Source organism: Oncorhynchus clarkii, chromosome 9 (genome assembly GCF_045791955.1).
Source record: "Oncorhynchus clarkii lewisi isolate Uvic-CL-2024 chromosome 9, UVic_Ocla_1.0, whole genome shotgun sequence".
Lineage (NCBI taxonomy): Eukaryota > Metazoa > Chordata > Actinopteri > Salmoniformes > Salmonidae > Oncorhynchus > Oncorhynchus clarkii.
In genome coordinates this window covers 52,351,937-52,369,266 of record NC_092155.1, presented here as the reverse complement: position 1 = coordinate 52,369,266, position 17,330 = coordinate 52,351,937, and the positions used below count along the sequence as shown (strand labels likewise).

The 17,330-nt window shown below is 42.2% G+C and overlaps 1 protein-coding gene across 1 annotated transcript in view; it reads right to left on the bottom strand.

Annotated features, from left to right (window-relative positions):
* The window catches only part of LOC139417289 (band 4.1-like protein 1), a 97,988-nt gene that overhangs the window by 3,339 nt on the left and 77,319 nt on the right, over positions 1-17,330 (bottom strand). The window contains exons 12-18 of the mRNA XM_071166552.1: positions 15,349-15,554; positions 12,621-12,659; positions 7,176-7,334; positions 2,627-2,677; positions 2,020-2,382; positions 1,452-1,595; positions 930-1,109 (exon numbers count right to left, since the gene is read on the bottom strand). Coding sequence (XP_071022653.1) covers positions 930-1,109; positions 1,452-1,595; positions 2,020-2,382; positions 2,627-2,677; positions 7,176-7,334; positions 12,621-12,659; positions 15,349-15,554 — 1,142 coding nt within the window. The remainder of the gene's footprint in view (positions 1-929; positions 1,110-1,451; positions 1,596-2,019; positions 2,383-2,626; positions 2,678-7,175; positions 7,335-12,620; positions 12,660-15,348; positions 15,555-17,330) is intronic.

Sequence of the window (17,330 nt, the reverse complement as noted above, 5' to 3'; positions counted from 1 at the left end):
AATGTATTATAAGGATGCTGTAACTACTTATGAGCTATTATGATGTTAAGGCATTATAAATGAACTTATTAGGCATTATATATACACACTACCGTTCAAAAGTTTGGGGTCACTTAGAAATGTCCTTGTTCTTGAAAGAAAATAAAAAAAATTGTCCATTAAAATAACATCAAATTGATCAGAAACACAGTGTAGACATCGCTAATGTTGTAAATGACTATTGTAGCTGGAAACAGCACATTTTAATGGAATATCTACATAGGCGTACAGAGGCCCATTATCAGCAACCATTACTCCTGTGTTCCAATGGCACGTTATCTTAGCTAATCCAAGTTTATAATTTTAAAAGGCTAATTGATCATTAGAAAACCCTTTTGCAGTTATGTTAGCACAGCTGAAAACTGTTGTTCTGGTTAAAGAAGCAATACATCTGTTGCTACTAGTTGAGTATCTGGAAAATCAGCATTTGTGGGTTTGATTACAGGCTCAAAATGGCCAGAAACAAAGAACTTTCTTCTGAGAGTGTTACCATGACGGTAGGACCGAGATTTGGGGTCGTACCGAATACTGAAATGTTGTTAACTTTGAAATTACTTTAAAAAAACATAAAACCTTGATAGAGAAGACTATTGGCATATTAACATGCATTTTCTACAATTTAGTCAGATACTATAAATGGATGATGTGTTTTTATCACATGAAAGCAACATTTGCATTTGTCTGTAGCCTACAGAAGTTTGTTGTTTGCAATTATAATGTCCAAGTTTGATATTGCCTAGTTGGTTGACTGGTCAGTCCATAAATCTGAGGTCTGTATATTTGAGGTTCTACTGTAGCGTCTATTTACCTTTTCTCTATCTTTATACCTAACGAGCAATGGCCAATACCTGATCAACTATACAAGATCTCCATCGAAAATGCTTGTCTACCTGATCTGTAAACTCCACGATGGTTGTGGTGACCTCTGACCCATTGGGCTGTGTCTCGACCTTGACATCGGTCTTCCTCAATGCGTGGCTGGCGACAACGCAACTAGCCTCTCTGCTCAGAGCTGTCATATGGGACACGTAAGTGGTCTCTCTGACTGTCTGGTCTCTGTCGACCTTGACCTCAGTCTTCCTCAGTGCATGGGAGGCGACGACATCACTAGCCTCTCTGCTCAGTGCTGTCATGGGGGACACGTAAGTGGTCTCTTTCTGTGACAGGTCTCTGTCGATCTTGACCTCAGTCTTCCTTAGTGCATGGGAGGCGACGACATCACTAGCCTCCCTGCTCAGCGCTGTCATGGGGGACACGTAAGTGGCCTCTTTTTGTGACTGGTCTCTGTCGATCTTGACCTCAGTCTTCCTCAGTGCATGGGAGGCGACGACATCACTAGCCTCTCTGCTCAGTGCTGTCATGGGGGACACGTAAGTGGTCTCTTTTTGTGACTGGTCTCTGTCGATCTTGACCTCAGTCTTCCTTAGTGCATGTGAGGCGACGACGTCACTAGCCTCTCTGCTCAGCGCCGTCATGGGGGATGAGTAAGTGGTATCTTTCTGTGACTGGTCTCTGTCGATGGGAACTGACCTCTTTGGTTTTCTGGGCACAATAGGCTTTGGGGAAAAATACAGAATATTAACTTCCATTGCTCAAATTTTATTTGAGATTCAGCACTCTTTACAAGCCATCTGTATGTAAAATATTTTAGAGGAAGCGTCTTTACATTTACTGAAGGCATATGGGCCAGCGCTTTCCCATCATTTTGTCATATGAAAGATCAGTGAAATCCAGCATAAACTTCAAGAAGACATTAATGAGCTGTAATGGTACTCACATTACGTTGTCAATGTTAAACTTAGTTAATTACTGTTAATGATGTAGCGATTTGTCTACTAAGGCTTACTTCAGCTGTTTTGACCTGTAGACTCGTTACTTATTCTAAGAACAAAATATGATCCTATAAATGTAAACCTTTAGTGAACTATCACTTCAAAGACCTACCTGGACCCAAACTGTCCATTTGCTTGTGTACTTTACCTCATGATGTCGGACGTCTTCGGTGTGTAGCTGCTTGGTAGGAGGGCTGCTGCTAGCCCCGGTGAGAGGAGCCGAGACGAGAGGTGGCGGGGTTCCCTGCATGTCGATACTCAGGCTGAGGCCCACGTCAGGTGACATGGGCCTCTCGCCCAGCTCCATCATGCCCCTGGAGAACTCCTCCATGCCCGTATGGAGGTCCATGAGGACAGTGAAGTCCACCTCGGCCTCCAGGCTGGACGTAGAGCTGACCGTGATGCTGGAGCACTTGCGCTCAATGCCCAGGTGGGTTTCCTTCAGGTACAGGGTCTCGTGGTCTTGGTCATCCTCTGACACTGAGCCCAACCGCCGCTCCCACGGCTCCCTCTGCAGGTTAGATTGAGGAAGAAGGACAAGAGAATGAAAAAAACATTGTCGGCTCAATACAAGACTTGACATAAAGCTTTTTTCGCCTGTGCAAAAAAATATATACTTAAAAGGTAAAAACAGAAATATCAAATAATCATTCAAACATGAGACTTTTTAGGTAAAATGAACAGGCTCATATTTTAGCTTTGAAGGAGTTGAACATGCTTAAAAGTTTTTCGCAAATTGAATAAAACTGACTCACCATGGCTTCGTCAAAAGGCTCCTCATGAATGGCAGGTGTAGGAGGGGTCTCCTGTAGAAGAAAAATTAGGTTTGAACGATTGCAAAGCCAATTTGAATTAACCTAAACAAACTGTAAAGAACAGCCATGAACTGTACACACATGAATATTGGCATCATCCTTCTGACTGTCATAGAACAAGAACATTCCCAGAGAGAATTCAAGGGTCTGCATTGTCAATGAATACAGTGACATCACCTTGGGGTTTACTCTTTACTTCAGCACAACGCTGGCAAAAAATATTTCTAAACAATGGAGTGATGGTGACAAGTTATGAGCAACATATGTTGACGTCATCACACATAATAGCTGTTTCCACCATCCTTTTGTTGAAGACATTGTTCTAGCCAGTGGTTCCAAGATGTTTTGCACATGCCAAGGCTGAGTAGGCTTCATAATGTCATGCTTATCCCATTGAAAGTAGACCTATGCTAACTGTAAGCTTACAGTTCATATATGAATAGTAAGCCTACATTTGTTCTAGCTCTAATAACTTGAGGTAATTGTTCACACAAGTTTCGCACATGCACATAGGATGTCTTTAAAGTCAACATTATTACAAAATCAAATTACTGGAAGTGCGATGGTAATGCCATGCACTGTTGAGGTTAGATAACAATACCTTCCAGGAATCAGGTATTTGTATACTTAAGTCCAGTGTACAAGTACCTCAGCCCTGAACAATGTGGCTGGCAGCGCTGCAGCCAAGAATTAGTGCATAACATCTCATAATAAATGTCGTATTGGCTATGCATTGGCTATTGCTGCAGAGATGCCAACGCTGAACATTTTGGCCAAATGTCCAAATCGCACTTGTTTGCAAACAAGAACATTATCAAACATTAGTGGCTTCAAAGGAAGGGGATGGTGCGAAAGCCTTTGACTCCTTGCAACAGCAACTACCTTTAGTCAGGGAGGTAAGAGGATGATGTTGGAAGGAGAGACTAGGTGTTAACGTGGTGAAGAACAGACGCCAGAAGCTTAAGCAATGGAAACATTGCTTAAAGGCCCACCGGATTTTTAAATGGACAAGCAGATGTTAAGCTTTGCAGAGGGAAACGAGAGCCAGGAGCTCCCGGGCTATGAACGTGTTAAGTCTCAAAATGCCTTTGGCCAATGATTAGATGTGAAGGGCCACAGGCTTTGACCTGCTTTTTCATATACAGCCGCATGAGTTCTACATGTGTATATTCAAGCGGATAAAAACAAGGTTGTGATCGACTTAAGCACATGCAATGCTTTAGTTTCCAGTGATAGACAGGCAGGTTAGGCAGACGACGTTACCACTTGTTTCCTCTTGGTTGCTTCCTGGCTAGAGTTCCTGTAATGGCCGTTGCTAGAGTCGTTGGTGACATTCTGCCTGTTGCGAACTCTTGTCTCCCTGGACCACTGTGTTTTCAGAGGAAGGGTTGAAGGGGGAGCTGCATGGGAGGCCAAAGCCTTTGAGCCAAAGGAAAAGGTGTCTGTAAAATCTGGGTAAGCCTCGGGATGACCTTCATGGATTAGTCTTCCACTGGCAGTCCAGAAACTCGATCCAATAATGTCCCTCTGATCCTTGTGTTCACCAGTCCCTTGTAGCTCATTCTCTGGTAGCCAATGCTTTGTGACCTCTGTGTGCTGGTTGGTGGTTGTCATCCCTTGCTTGCTGTCATTTGCATCAGGACATGCTGGAGGCAAACCTATTCTCTTCCTGGTTTCAGAGGGTTCCTCTGTTGATTGCATCACCCGAGTGTCATCTACTCTTCCGGCCACGCCTCCTTCAGCTTGGGTTTGCGTTTTTGGATTGATGACCTCTTTGTTCCCCCCTTTATTCAAAGACTTCTTTGATCTCTGTGGCTTGAGAGGAACTATTCGGGTGACTTTGGAGTGTGATGCACTCCCAGTTTTGTTGGAATAGTTTCCTCTCTCGGGCTTTGGTTCTTTTGTTTCCAGAGCTTCAGGTTCTCTAATCTCCCTCTTTCTTTCAAACTCACTTCCCCCTTGGTTGCTGTTATTTACAGATTCCACAGCGACCTGGTCATTGCTATTGTTTTTTCTCTCTGGGAACGATTCATACTGATACAGACCCTGTTTCAACTGTTTGCTTTTCATTTCAATCCTCTCTTTGGAATAGAGATTATCCACTGGAGGTGAATCAAATCCATTCTCTTGAACACTGTTCCTTGAGAAAAAGGTGTCATATGAATACGTATTACTTCCAAAGGTTGCATCATCCACGGAGTGCATATCCTTATGCCCAGTTGCAGTGGAAACTGTTTCTTGTCTTTGGGATCTCGATCCAGTACCACCTACTTTAGTTTTTCCAGATTCCTGAGGTGAAGTTATAGGCTTCATCTCGGTTGCTTTTCCAACTTGCACATCCTCAGACACCATACCAATACATGTGTCCTTGGGATCAAAAGCTAAGTGCAGTGTATAGGGAGAGGACTGATTCTGTTCTTCTTTTGAGCTTCCGCGAGCACCATCTTGCTTTTCACTCAATATGGAATCCACAGAGGCCTATATATTGGTAAAAACACAGATTCATTAAGCTGCATGTATCCATTCTGATGCATTACTATGGAGTTTGTTACACCATATCACCCCATGGACTTAAGGTAGTATGTCATTTGAAAGGACTGGATGAGTGAAAGCTATATATGGTGGAAGACTATTTTTATACAGGTTGGAGTTTTCGCAATATTTTTCCACCTATCTATTAGAGAGCCGTGTTTTTCCTGTAGCTTTTTTATCAGCATTTTGCAAAGGAAACCAACTACTTTAGTCATGGGCAGTGGAGGGGGACAAACAGAGTATGAGGGTGCCTGTCCTTCCAATTAAGTGGTAAGTGAAACCCTCCCAGCAAACATGCCAACATTGGCATGATGTGGGCCCAATGCAGCCTAAAATATTGGCTCAATGTAGGCTGCCCACATTTGGGCAAAGCACCTTTGCTCGTCAGCTCCAGGTTGGCCCTAACACTGTACCCAAACCGGCTACGCTCGTGCACCATTGTGTGCAAATTGACTTTGTCCCCCCACACCAAACGTGATAACCACACGTAGGTTAAAATATCAAAACAAACTCTTTAACCAATTACATTAATTTGGGGACAGGTCAAAAAATAAATAAAATAAGAGCATTAAAGCATTAAACATTTATGGCAATTTAGCTAGCTAGCTTGCAGTTGCTAGCTAAATTTGCCCTATTTAGCTAGTTTGCTGTTGCTAGCTAATTTGTCCTAGGATATAAACTTTGAGTTGTTATTATTATTATTTTTTTTCAGTTCATCTTTCAATCCCCCTACGTGGGTATAACCAATGAGGAGATGGCACGTGGGTATCTGCTTCTATAAACCAATGACGAGATGGGAGAAGCAGGACTTGCACAGCGTTCAGCGTCACAAATAGCTTTTAGCTCTTGGCAACGCAGACGCTCATTGGCACATGCAAGCAGTGTGGGAGCAATAATTTCATAACATGTATGTTTAAATTAATTTTGCAACGCTCGCACACCGGACGCGAGCGATGTGGTCAGCATTTGAGGCAGGTGGCCCCAAGGGCAGCCCTCACTTCCCCTGAAATAAGCCCACCCTTTGGATCGGCTGCCCTTATTGGGCCCCAATATGAGCTTATAGTATTGACCCTATGTGTATTGCTGACCTTATGCCAATTTACCAGTTTTATCTATTATTTAATGGAGATGTATTTATTCATGATGTATTTAATGCAATTTAACACATTTTCTAGCCTTCAATGTATTTATTTATTGTTTCAGAAAGACAACAAATCCTATCATCCATATATTTTTTTTACAAGAGAAACTGTTTAATTTCACATGTACTTATTTAAATCAACTTCTTTGATGTAAACTCCCCGAAATCTTACGTGGATTTTTGGCCAGTACTGAATGTGTTTTATAGATGTGTCTGTGTTGGGTTTAGAGAAAAGTAGGCGTATGTGTTATTCTGGTCACTGACTGAGGCAGTACGACCTTCAGAGCTACATATACCATTTATTTTCTCTGGCTCAGTATGTCACTGGTGAGATGTTCATCTTTCTGGCAGTATAAGCATTACTAGTTATTGTTTACGTCCCTCTCATGATAAATAATGACTTTTGGGTATGTCTATTTGAATCAAAATGTTGCCATTACATCTAACAGGTTAAAGACTTCATCATTGGCAGTGCACAAGATAAATCTTTTGGGGGCATCACACAACAGAACAAACTAGAACAGCCCTCTCAGTAACAGTTGCACAAAAATAACTGCAATTCACGGCCCCAAATATTCTAATGAGCGCAGCATCTACATTATGAAGTAGCTGGCTTGGTGTTGGCTAAGGCCGAGCTGGGCTAGCCCGTGAGGGGCTGGTGTTGGCTTGGTGTGGGCTAGACCGTGCCAACATTGCCAACAGAATACCCACAGGGGGCCAATGGGGTCATGTTTGCTGGGCTGGTGAAAATGAGTATACAGTAAGATTCCAAATTAAAGCTTTGGAAAGTAACATCGCCCCCCCCCTCCCTCTTACCTGTTTCCTCTCTGGGGTGCCTCCAGGGGGCGTGGCTGTGGACAAGCGTTTCTCCCTCTGTGACAGCTTGCTGTTGGGCTCCCTGAGAGCTCTCTTTAGTTCGTTGATGCTGGCCTGGTGCTTCTGCAGGACATCCTCGGGCTTGTCCAGGAACTGCTGCTAGATAGAGAGAGGGAGATAGGTCACAGACTGGAGTTAGTATTCTTCCTACTTCCATTTCAGACATCTCAGGGATTGAACCAGACATGGACAATTGAATGAAAAGGGCCGTGTTAATGGTCAATTATGTGTTTGCAATTCTTCATCTCAAATTCCACCTCCATTTTAATTCTGCTCGGAGCTCACAACATGGATGTTACAACAAATATCCAATCTGTTTCTGATATGGGCTAAATAATGAGACTAACGCTCCTATGCATGGATGAAGAGTATAGACATGGACCCCATTACACTCCTCTTGAGTAATGAGTACATCGTTATTTATCTGCCCTGGAATTACACATTTCTGACAAGCGATATCTTGAATTTTCCAGATGACCAAATCACACACTATGAAAGATTTTAAAATCAACTGATGTTATGTCATCCTCAGTGGTAATTTTATCTGATTAATATCTTTCAATCACGATGACATCATGTTAATGACATTTTTATGTTTTCCTTCAAGGCTTGCAATACTTTATTGGGTAACACTTTACTTGACACCCAGCATCATAATAAGTTATGACATGGTCATAACTATGTCATAATATGTCATAACAGCTGACATAATATGGTCATAACACTGTCATGACACATTTATATTTGTTGTGACATATACTGCGTTATTTTATGGCTGGTTCTGACACCTACACCTACCACGGTGGCTATTTTTCATTATGGCTGGTTATGACGTCTACATACTGTAAGAGTGTCAAAACCCACAAAACCTACCACACAAGGCAAAACATTCCATTACACCATAGCCTAAGTGTCAACATAATGTTAATGTAGTATATATATTTTGATTATATTTACCATATTCAATTATCATTGTAATTGAGCACACATTGATGTCAAACACACTCCAATTCGCATACTGTCCCAACAGACCCACAGATGACGCAAAATCTCAATCTCACTCCACAATGCCCTTCCCCACCTTGACAAATGGAACACCTATGTGAGGGTGCTGTTCATTGACTACAGCTCAGCGGTCAACACCATAATGCCCACAAAGCTCATCACTAAGCTAAGGACCCTGGGACTAAACACCTCCTTCTGCAACTGGATCCTGGACTTCCTGACAGGACATCCCCAGGTGGTAAGGGTAGGCAACAACACATCTGCCACGCTGATCCTCAACAATGGGGACCCTCAGGGGGGCGTGCTTAGTCCCCTCCTATACTCCCTGTTCACCCACAACTGTGTGGCCAAGCACGAATCCAACACCATCGTTAAGTTTGCTGTGGTAGGCCTGATCACCGACAATGATGAGACAGCCTATAGGGAGGAGGTCAGAAACTTGGTAGTGTTCCAGAACAACAACCTCTCCCTCAATGTGAGCAAGACAAAGAAGATGATATTTGACTAGAGGAAAAGGAGGGCCAAACAGACCCCCATTAATAACAACAGGGCTATAGTGGAGCGGGTCAAGAGTTTGAAGTTCCTTGGTGTCCACATCATCAACAAACTATCATGGTCCAAACACACCAAGACAGTTGTGAAGAGGGCACAACACCACCTTTTCCCCGTCAGGAGACTGAAAAGATTTGGCATGGCTCCCCAGATCCTCAAAAAGTTCTAGAGCAGCACCGCCTGGTATGGCAACTGCTTGGCATCCGACCGGAAGGCGCCAGAGAGGGTACTTTTTTTTGTTGTCAAAGACTCCATTCACCTAAGTCATAGACTGTTCTCTCTGCTACCGCACGGCAAGCGGTACCAGAGCACCAAGCACTAGGTCCAAAAGGCTCCTTAACAGCTTCTACCCCCAAGGCATAAGACTGCTGGACAATTAATCAAATGGCTGCCCGGACTATTTGCATTTATTATCTATGCATAGTCACTTTACACCTACATACATGCACAAATTACCTAAACTAACATGTAGTTGAACTGCAAGTCTAGGACTAAAAGGCTCCTCAACAGCTTCTACCCCAAGCCATAAAACTACTGAACAATAAATAAAATCGCCACCGGACAATTTACATTGACCCCCCTTCCCTTTTGTACGCTGCTGCTACTCGCTGTTAATTATCACTTCACCCCCACCTACATGTACAAATTACCTCAACTAACCTGTACCCCCGCACACTGACTCGGTACCGGTGCTACCTGTATATAGCCTCGTTATTCTTAATGTGTTACTTTTTATTATTACTTTTTATTTTAGTCTACTTGGTAAATGTTTTCTTAAATCCTCTTGAACTGCACTGTAGGTTAAGGGCTTGTAAGTAGGCATTTCACGGTAAAGTCTACACTTGTTGTATCTGGCGCATGTGACAAATAAAGTTTGACTTGATTTGCATTGTTGGTTAAGGGCTTGTAAATAAGCATTTTACGGTACGGTCTACACTTGACACCCTCTTTTTGACTGATATAAGGGCATGAATGTATCATGAAGTGTATTTTCTACAACCTATTTAAAATATGATGTAGGTGTCATAACCAGCCATAGCATTACACAATATACAGTACCAGTCAAACGTTTGGATACACCTACTCATTCAAGGGGTTTTCTTTATTTTTACTATTTTCTATTGTAGAATAACAGTGAAAACATCCAAACGATGAAATAACACGTATGGAATCATGTAGTAACCAAAGAAGTGTTGAACAAATGAAAATATATTTATATTTGAGTTGTTCAATGGAGCCACCCTTTACCTTGATGACAGCTTTGCACACTCTTGGCATTCTCTCAACCAGCTTCATTGAGGTAGTCAACTGGATTGCATTTCAATTAATGCGTTTGAGCCAATCAGTTGTGTTGTGACAAGGTAGGGGTGGTATACAGAAGATAGCCCTATTTAATAAAAGACTAAGTCAATTTTATGACAAGAATAGCTCAAATAAGCAAAGAGAAACAACAGACCATCAATACTTGAAGAAATGAAGGTCAGTCAATCTGGAAAATTCCAAGAACTTTCAAAGTTTCTTAAAGTGAAGTTGCAAAAACCATCAAGCGCTGACTGAAACTGACTCTCATGAGGACTGACACAGGAAAGGAAGACCCAGAGTTACCTCTGCTGCAGAGGATAAGTTCATTAGCGTTAACTGCACCTCAGATTGTGAAGCATTTATTTGGGCTGCAGAGTTCAAGTAACAGACACATCTCAACATCAACTGTTCAGAGGAGACTGCGTGAATCAGGCCTTCATGGTCGAATTGTTGCAAAGTCACCACGTTCCAACCGTGGTGTCTTTGTGAGACGCAGAGTAGGTGAACAAATGATCTCCGCATGTGTGGTTCCCACCGTGAAGCATGGAGGAGGAGGTGTGATGGTGTGGGGGTGCTTTGCTGGTGACACGGTCAGTGATTTATTTAGAATTCAGGGCACACTTAACCAGCATGGCTACCACAGCATTCTGCAGCGATACGCCATCATATCTGGTTTGCGCTTAGTGGGATTATCATTTGTTTTTCAACAGGACAATGACCTAAAACACACCTCCAGGCTGTGTAAAGGCTATTTGACCAAGAAGGAGCATGATGGAGTCACTTCAGATGACCAGGCATCCACAATCACCCGACCTTAACCCAATTGAAATGGTTTTGGATGAGTTGGACTGCAGAGTGAAAGAAAAGCAGCCAACAAGTGCTCAGCATATGTGGGAACTCCTTTAAGACTGTTGGAAAATCATTCCTCATGAAGCTGGTTGAGAGAATGCCAAGAGTGTGCAAAGCTGTCATCAAGGCAAAGGGTGGCTACTTTGAATATTTTTTTATTTGTTTAACACTTTTTTGGTTACTACATGATTCCATATGTGTAATTTCATAGTTTTGATGTCTTCACTATTATTCTACAATGTAGAAAATAGTAAAAAATAAAGAAAACCATTGAATGAGTAGGTGTGTCCAAACTTTTGACTGGAACTGAATGTCACAACAGATGTAAATATATGGGTCATGACAGTGTAATGAGCATATTTTGACAGGTTATGCCAAGTTATGTCAGCTGTTATGACATATTATGATATGGATATGACCGTGTCATGACACTGGGTGTCAAGTCACTTTATTGCAATAGTGTATTATTATAATGTAGCTTAATAGAGACTGTGGCTATAAAGGCAATAGAACAAAAATGCAGAATACTCTGTCTGCTACTGGCTTTGTCTATGTTAACAATGTCCAAACCTACAACTGAACTTTTACAATAAAGTTGTCCTTAATAAACGCAAACAAACTGAGGGGTGGACTGAAGCTGTACTGAACAACATATATTGCTGCCCTTACTGATCGACACCGTCAAGATGAGCTACACAGCACAGCACATGACAGCACACCTGGTGAGGGGTCACAGAGAGAGAGCACAGGCACAGAGCAAGGAGAAGCAGTACCTCCTGTTGGGGGCGTGGGGTGGCCAGATCCTGGTCCGACTTGGGGAGGGGGACGGGGTGGGTGGAGCATAGGCACAGAGGAAGAGGTGGGGTGGGGGTGGGGCACGTGCAGAGACAAAGAGGCAGAGTACCGTAGGTGAGTCAAGAAGGCAGGCACACACACACACACACCCACACAGAGGTTGTGTTGGTAGCATCCAAGCATCTCACTGAGACAGTGAGTTCGTTCGGCGATGGAAACATCTAGTATTTGGAGACAGATGTACAGAGAGATGAACACTGGTGAATTACATAAATGCTGTAACTGAGATATTTGGAGGAAGGACTCAGAGTCTCGTGCTATTTCTCACTCCAAACATTTCAATGGCAAAGTATGAAAGATCAGCATTCAAGGACCTAGATGTTGTCATTGATAGTACAAAGTGAAGGTTTTAAATGGTGTTTCCTTTTGTATTATGGAGATGAATGTAAATCAAACATACAGTAGTTGTGTTCAAGCTCAGCTAATCCTTCTAATGACAATATACACATGAAAATGGTAATGGACCCATTGTTGAACACAGCTGGACACTCAGATGCACTGAAATGAATTCCCTATGTAGACATATTACAAACACTGACCAAACACAGTCTAAATACCTTGATAGTACCCAGACTTCATAATGCCATTAGCCTACCCTAGACTACTACGACGGTGATCCAGTCAAGTGATGTGATTTAGTCTGTGCACAAAGCCAAGGGATCTAAGAAAGCCATGAATGTACTGTCCATGTGGAATAACACTTGGAGTAATAACCTAGCTACAAGTCGGAACAGGCTGAATAAAGAAATAAACAACACAAAAACCCAGAACAAACAGACAAACAGACATACAGACAGACACTAGTCATCACAAACGAAGTACCTCAAGCTTTGAGTCTACTGGCGAGCCTGCCTCCTCACCCTGCAAGCGAGAAGGTGGGAAGAGAGAAGCGGTTGTTCAGTGGGGCGCAGGAAGCCACAGCAGGAAGAGGAGAAAAGGAATTTTAGGAGAGTGAAGGGTGCAACAGGGCGAGGGGGAAAGACAGCATGTTAGATTTGAAGAGGAGATTAAGGAAACAGAGCACAGAGAAGGGCATGAGTTCCACGCAGAGGAGCAGAAGGGAGGGAAGAGAAGAGGAGCCGAGGACAGAGGGAATATGGATTAGACTAAAGTGAATGCAGGAGAGAGGGATGAGTGTAAGTCAGGGGCTCACATGATGGATTTTCTCACTGCGCTGCAGGTTAGGCATTCTGATATTTCAAAAAGCACATATTTAGACATTGATGGAACTGGAACTACAAGGGGAGGAATATGAGTAAAATTAATCGTTCTTCTCTGTATCTTATGCATATAATTTAGAAAAACTAGTTAGGTGCGTACATTTTATAAATAACCACAATTCTAACAAACCTGAATTTAACTTACTAACCAAGGGTCTTGTTTTACCAGGTTCTTTTGTTTTAAATCATATTAATAGAGTTAAAATAATAAAAGGGAGTGGCTGTGTGGCCAAAAACATCGGACGCCTCTTCCCGACAGCTTAACAATCGAAACTTCTGAGCATGTGCGCGATTCTCTACTTTAATATTTGTTTTATGCATCTGCTGCTCCCTCCATTGCTGCTTCCCCCTCCTGTGTGTGTGTGTGTGTGTGTGTGTGTGTGTGTGTGTGTGTGTGTGTGTGTGTGTGTGTGTGTGTGTGTGTGTGTGTGTGTGTGTGTGTGTGTGTGTGTGTGTGTGTGTGTGAAATTGGGAGTTAGTGTTCAGGATTCATTTAGTTTTTATCATTTTTGGATACATGTTAATGTCATATATTTTATGTGGAAAAATCAATACAACCAAGCAATCAACTTGTGAAATTGGTTAATAATTCACTAAAGCATAAACAAAACTGCCTCACATTGTATCCTGGTGTTGCATTCTCTCCCCACTGAATAGAATATATCCCGGTAACATCCATATGGTTACCAACACTATAATATTTCTCATGAAGGCTGCTATTCTACCTGGAAGAAAACATTTGGGCACGACACTACCACTGGCGATAACGTCTCCGATCCTGTCTCAGCTCGCATATCTCACAGCGTCTGTAACACATGCACAGAATGTGATTTGGTTGTTTAGCTCTGGAGAAGAGGCGTCCAATTCAGCCATAATAAAAAGGGGGATCTAACAATACATCCACTTTAGGTAGAAAGATAGACTTTCACTCACTGTCATGTGAATTTGGACAGTGAACCACATTGGCTCTAAACCAGGGGTGGGCAAACTACGTCCCGTGTTGTTGGCGAACAAATCGGTTATAACAAAATGTGTGAGGCCCTCCGTTGAATTTCAAAATCCTGTGGTCCTTGAGCTAAAACATTTGCCCACCCCTGCTTTATATTCAAGCCTTTTCCATTTGAGATTGAATATTTCATAAGAGGCGACAGTACTTGAGGGTATTTTCATTATCTGTTTTACCATTTAGAAATGAAAGCACCTAATGGCCGTGTCTGAAATCTGTCTTGCCTTCTACTTACTTCAACTACATACTATGTACTAATAGTACTGCATACCACTTAGAACATACTGTTTAGTAAAAACGTAAGCAGTAAGCAATAAATATCAACCTATTGCTCATCCATACTGAGAAGATGTCATCTAATGCGCAATCACACTTGTTCCCCGCAATTTGTTCATTTTTGTAGAGTGAGTTCCCTATTATGATTATCAGCTGTTGTCAAACACACGTGGGTATGAAAATACAATTATCTTCCTTTGTGCAGCGATTTATACTAGATGAAATGCTGAATTATCACATTCTATAAACATATAAACTATAAAACTATTTTCGCATACTCAAAAAGCCTACCATTTAGAACTCAAGGGTATTTGGACACGGCCTATGTATCTAGTCCCCCCATTTGAAGGAGTCTTAAGTATTTTGACAAATTCACGTATAGTATACGTCAAACGTGTAGTATTTGGTTACATATTCCTAGCAGCAATGACTACAACTACATTTGCAGTTTGTTTTGGTTGTGCTTTGGGTTATGAATGAATCATGATGAGTGAGTGAGAAGGTTACAGAGGCTACAACAACACATGCTAATCTCTCACCATTACCAATAACAGAGAAGGTTAGCATTTTGGGGGGGTATATGATCTTTGTGCCTCTGTAACTTTCTCAATCATTCACGGTTCATCCATTATCATGGTAGCGTCCACATTAACAAAGAAGTGTTCAGAAACATCTTCTATTCTTACTTACAATACAAGTGACTCCAAAGTTACAAAATATATTATTCACCATTGAGTTCCTATTGGGCAAAATATAATCTGAAACACAACCAAAACAAACTGCAAATACGTCCAACAAGTTTGTTGAGTCACGAGCTTGATGTAGTCATTGAGTGCAAGGAATATGGGACCAAATAGTACGAAACGTTTGACTACTTTAATACACCGTGAATTTGTCTAAATAATTACTTACAAAATGGCAGAAAATGATCCTTTATCCTTTCACCTGTCTTTCACCAGTGATCCTTTATGATGGAGAGGACTCAAGGAAAAACGGAGCCATCATCTACTATGAATATAGGGTCCGCCACCCTTGCCTCGCCTTGTACCTTCAGCTCCATGGTCTTGGCGGACGTGGCAAAACCATCAGTCTCCTCGTCCTGATCCTGGTACTCCTGGTCTTGTTCCTGGTAATCCTGATCCTGGTCTAGGTCCAGACTGCCCTCTTGTTCCAGGTCTTCTCTGGACAGGAACTGGGTGTGATCACTGGAGCTGCGCTGGGACAGCTGGTCCATGCTGTCTCCCAGGGCTGATGCTGGGCAGGGGATGGGGGTAGGGCACACAAAGGATGGCGGAGAAAAGAGAGAAAAGCTAGTCAGCCCTGGCTCACAGAAAGCAAGAGAAAGGTCAACATTGTCTGTACGGTAAATTATGATTGAACGAGATTACAATTTGTTTACATTGACATCCATTTTACAGGTAAGTATTTATCTCCTTACAGTTGAGGCAGGGTAAACTGATTCAGGAGTCAGAACATAGATTATGGCCATGGAGTCATTCAAAGGTGCGTTCATAGCCATGGGAAGATGTTTGGCGGGGGATGCATGCACTACATTTGTTCGCTAATACAGGACCAGTAAAGGCCCAGTGCACTACGTTTGTGAATATATTTTTTTTATTTCCTGATTTTTCAGGGGGTGCTGCAGCAACCTCAGCACCCCTACTTTAAAAAATAGAAATATTTAACACGGTAGGCCATTTGAGAACAAGTTCTCATTTACAACTGTGACCTGGCCAAGATAAAGCAAAGCAGTGCGACAAAAACAACAACACAGAGTTACACATGGGATAAACAAATGTACAGTCAATAACACGATAGAAAAATCTATGTACAGTGTGTGCAAATGTAGTAAGATTAGGGAGGTAAGGCAATAAATAGGCCATAGTGGCTAAATAATTACAATGTAGCATTAACACTGGAGTGATAGTTGTGCAAATGATGATGTGCATGTAGGGATACTGGGGTGCAAAATAGCAAAATAAATGTATAAATAACAATATGGGGATGAGGTGTGGGTGTACTATTGGGTGTACTATTTACAGATGGGCTATGTACAGGTGCAATGATCGGTAAGCTGCTCTGACAGCTGATGCATACAATTAGTGGGAGATATGTCTCCAGCTTTAGTGATTTTTGCAATTCGTTCCAGTCATTGGCAGCAGAGAACTGGAAGGAAAGGCGGCCAAAGGAGGAGTTGGCTTTGGGGATGACCAGTGAAATATACCTGCTGGAGGGCGTGCTACAGGTGGGTGCTGCTATTGTGACCAGTGAGCTGAGATAAAGCAGGGCTTTACCTAGCAAAGACTTATAGATGACCTGGAGCCAGTGGGTTTGGTGACAAATATGAAGCGAGGGCCAGCCAACGATAGCATATAGGTTGCAGTGGTGGGTAGTATTTGGGGCTTTGGTGACAAAACGGATGGCATTGTGATAGACTACATCCAATTTGCTGAGTAGAGTGTTGGAGGCTATTTTGTAAATGACATCGCTGAAGTCAAGGATCGGTAGGATAGTCAGTTTTACGAGTGTATGTTTAGCAGCATAAGTGAAGCAGGATTTATTGCTAAATAGGAAGCCGATTCTAGATTTAATTTTGGATTGGAGATGCTTAATGTGAGTTTGGAAAGAGAGCTTACAGTCTAACCAGACACCTAGGTATTTGTAGTTGTCCACATATTCTAAGTCAGAAATTCTGCCAAACTCCAAGCATTGATTATGCAAGAATGGGCTGCCATCAGTCAGGATGTGGCCCAGAAGTTAATTGACAGCATGCCAGGGCGGATTGTAGAGTTCTTGAAAAAGAAGGGTCAACACTGCAAATATTGACTCTTTGCATCAACTTCATGTAATTGTCAATAAAAGCCTTTGAGACATATGAAATGCTTGTAATTATACTTCAGTATTCCATAGTAACATCTGACAAAAATATCTAAAGACACTGAAGCAGCAAACGTTGTGGAAATTAACATGTGTCAACATTGTGTCATTCTCAAAACTTTTGGCCACGACTGTATACTTCCCACGGCTATG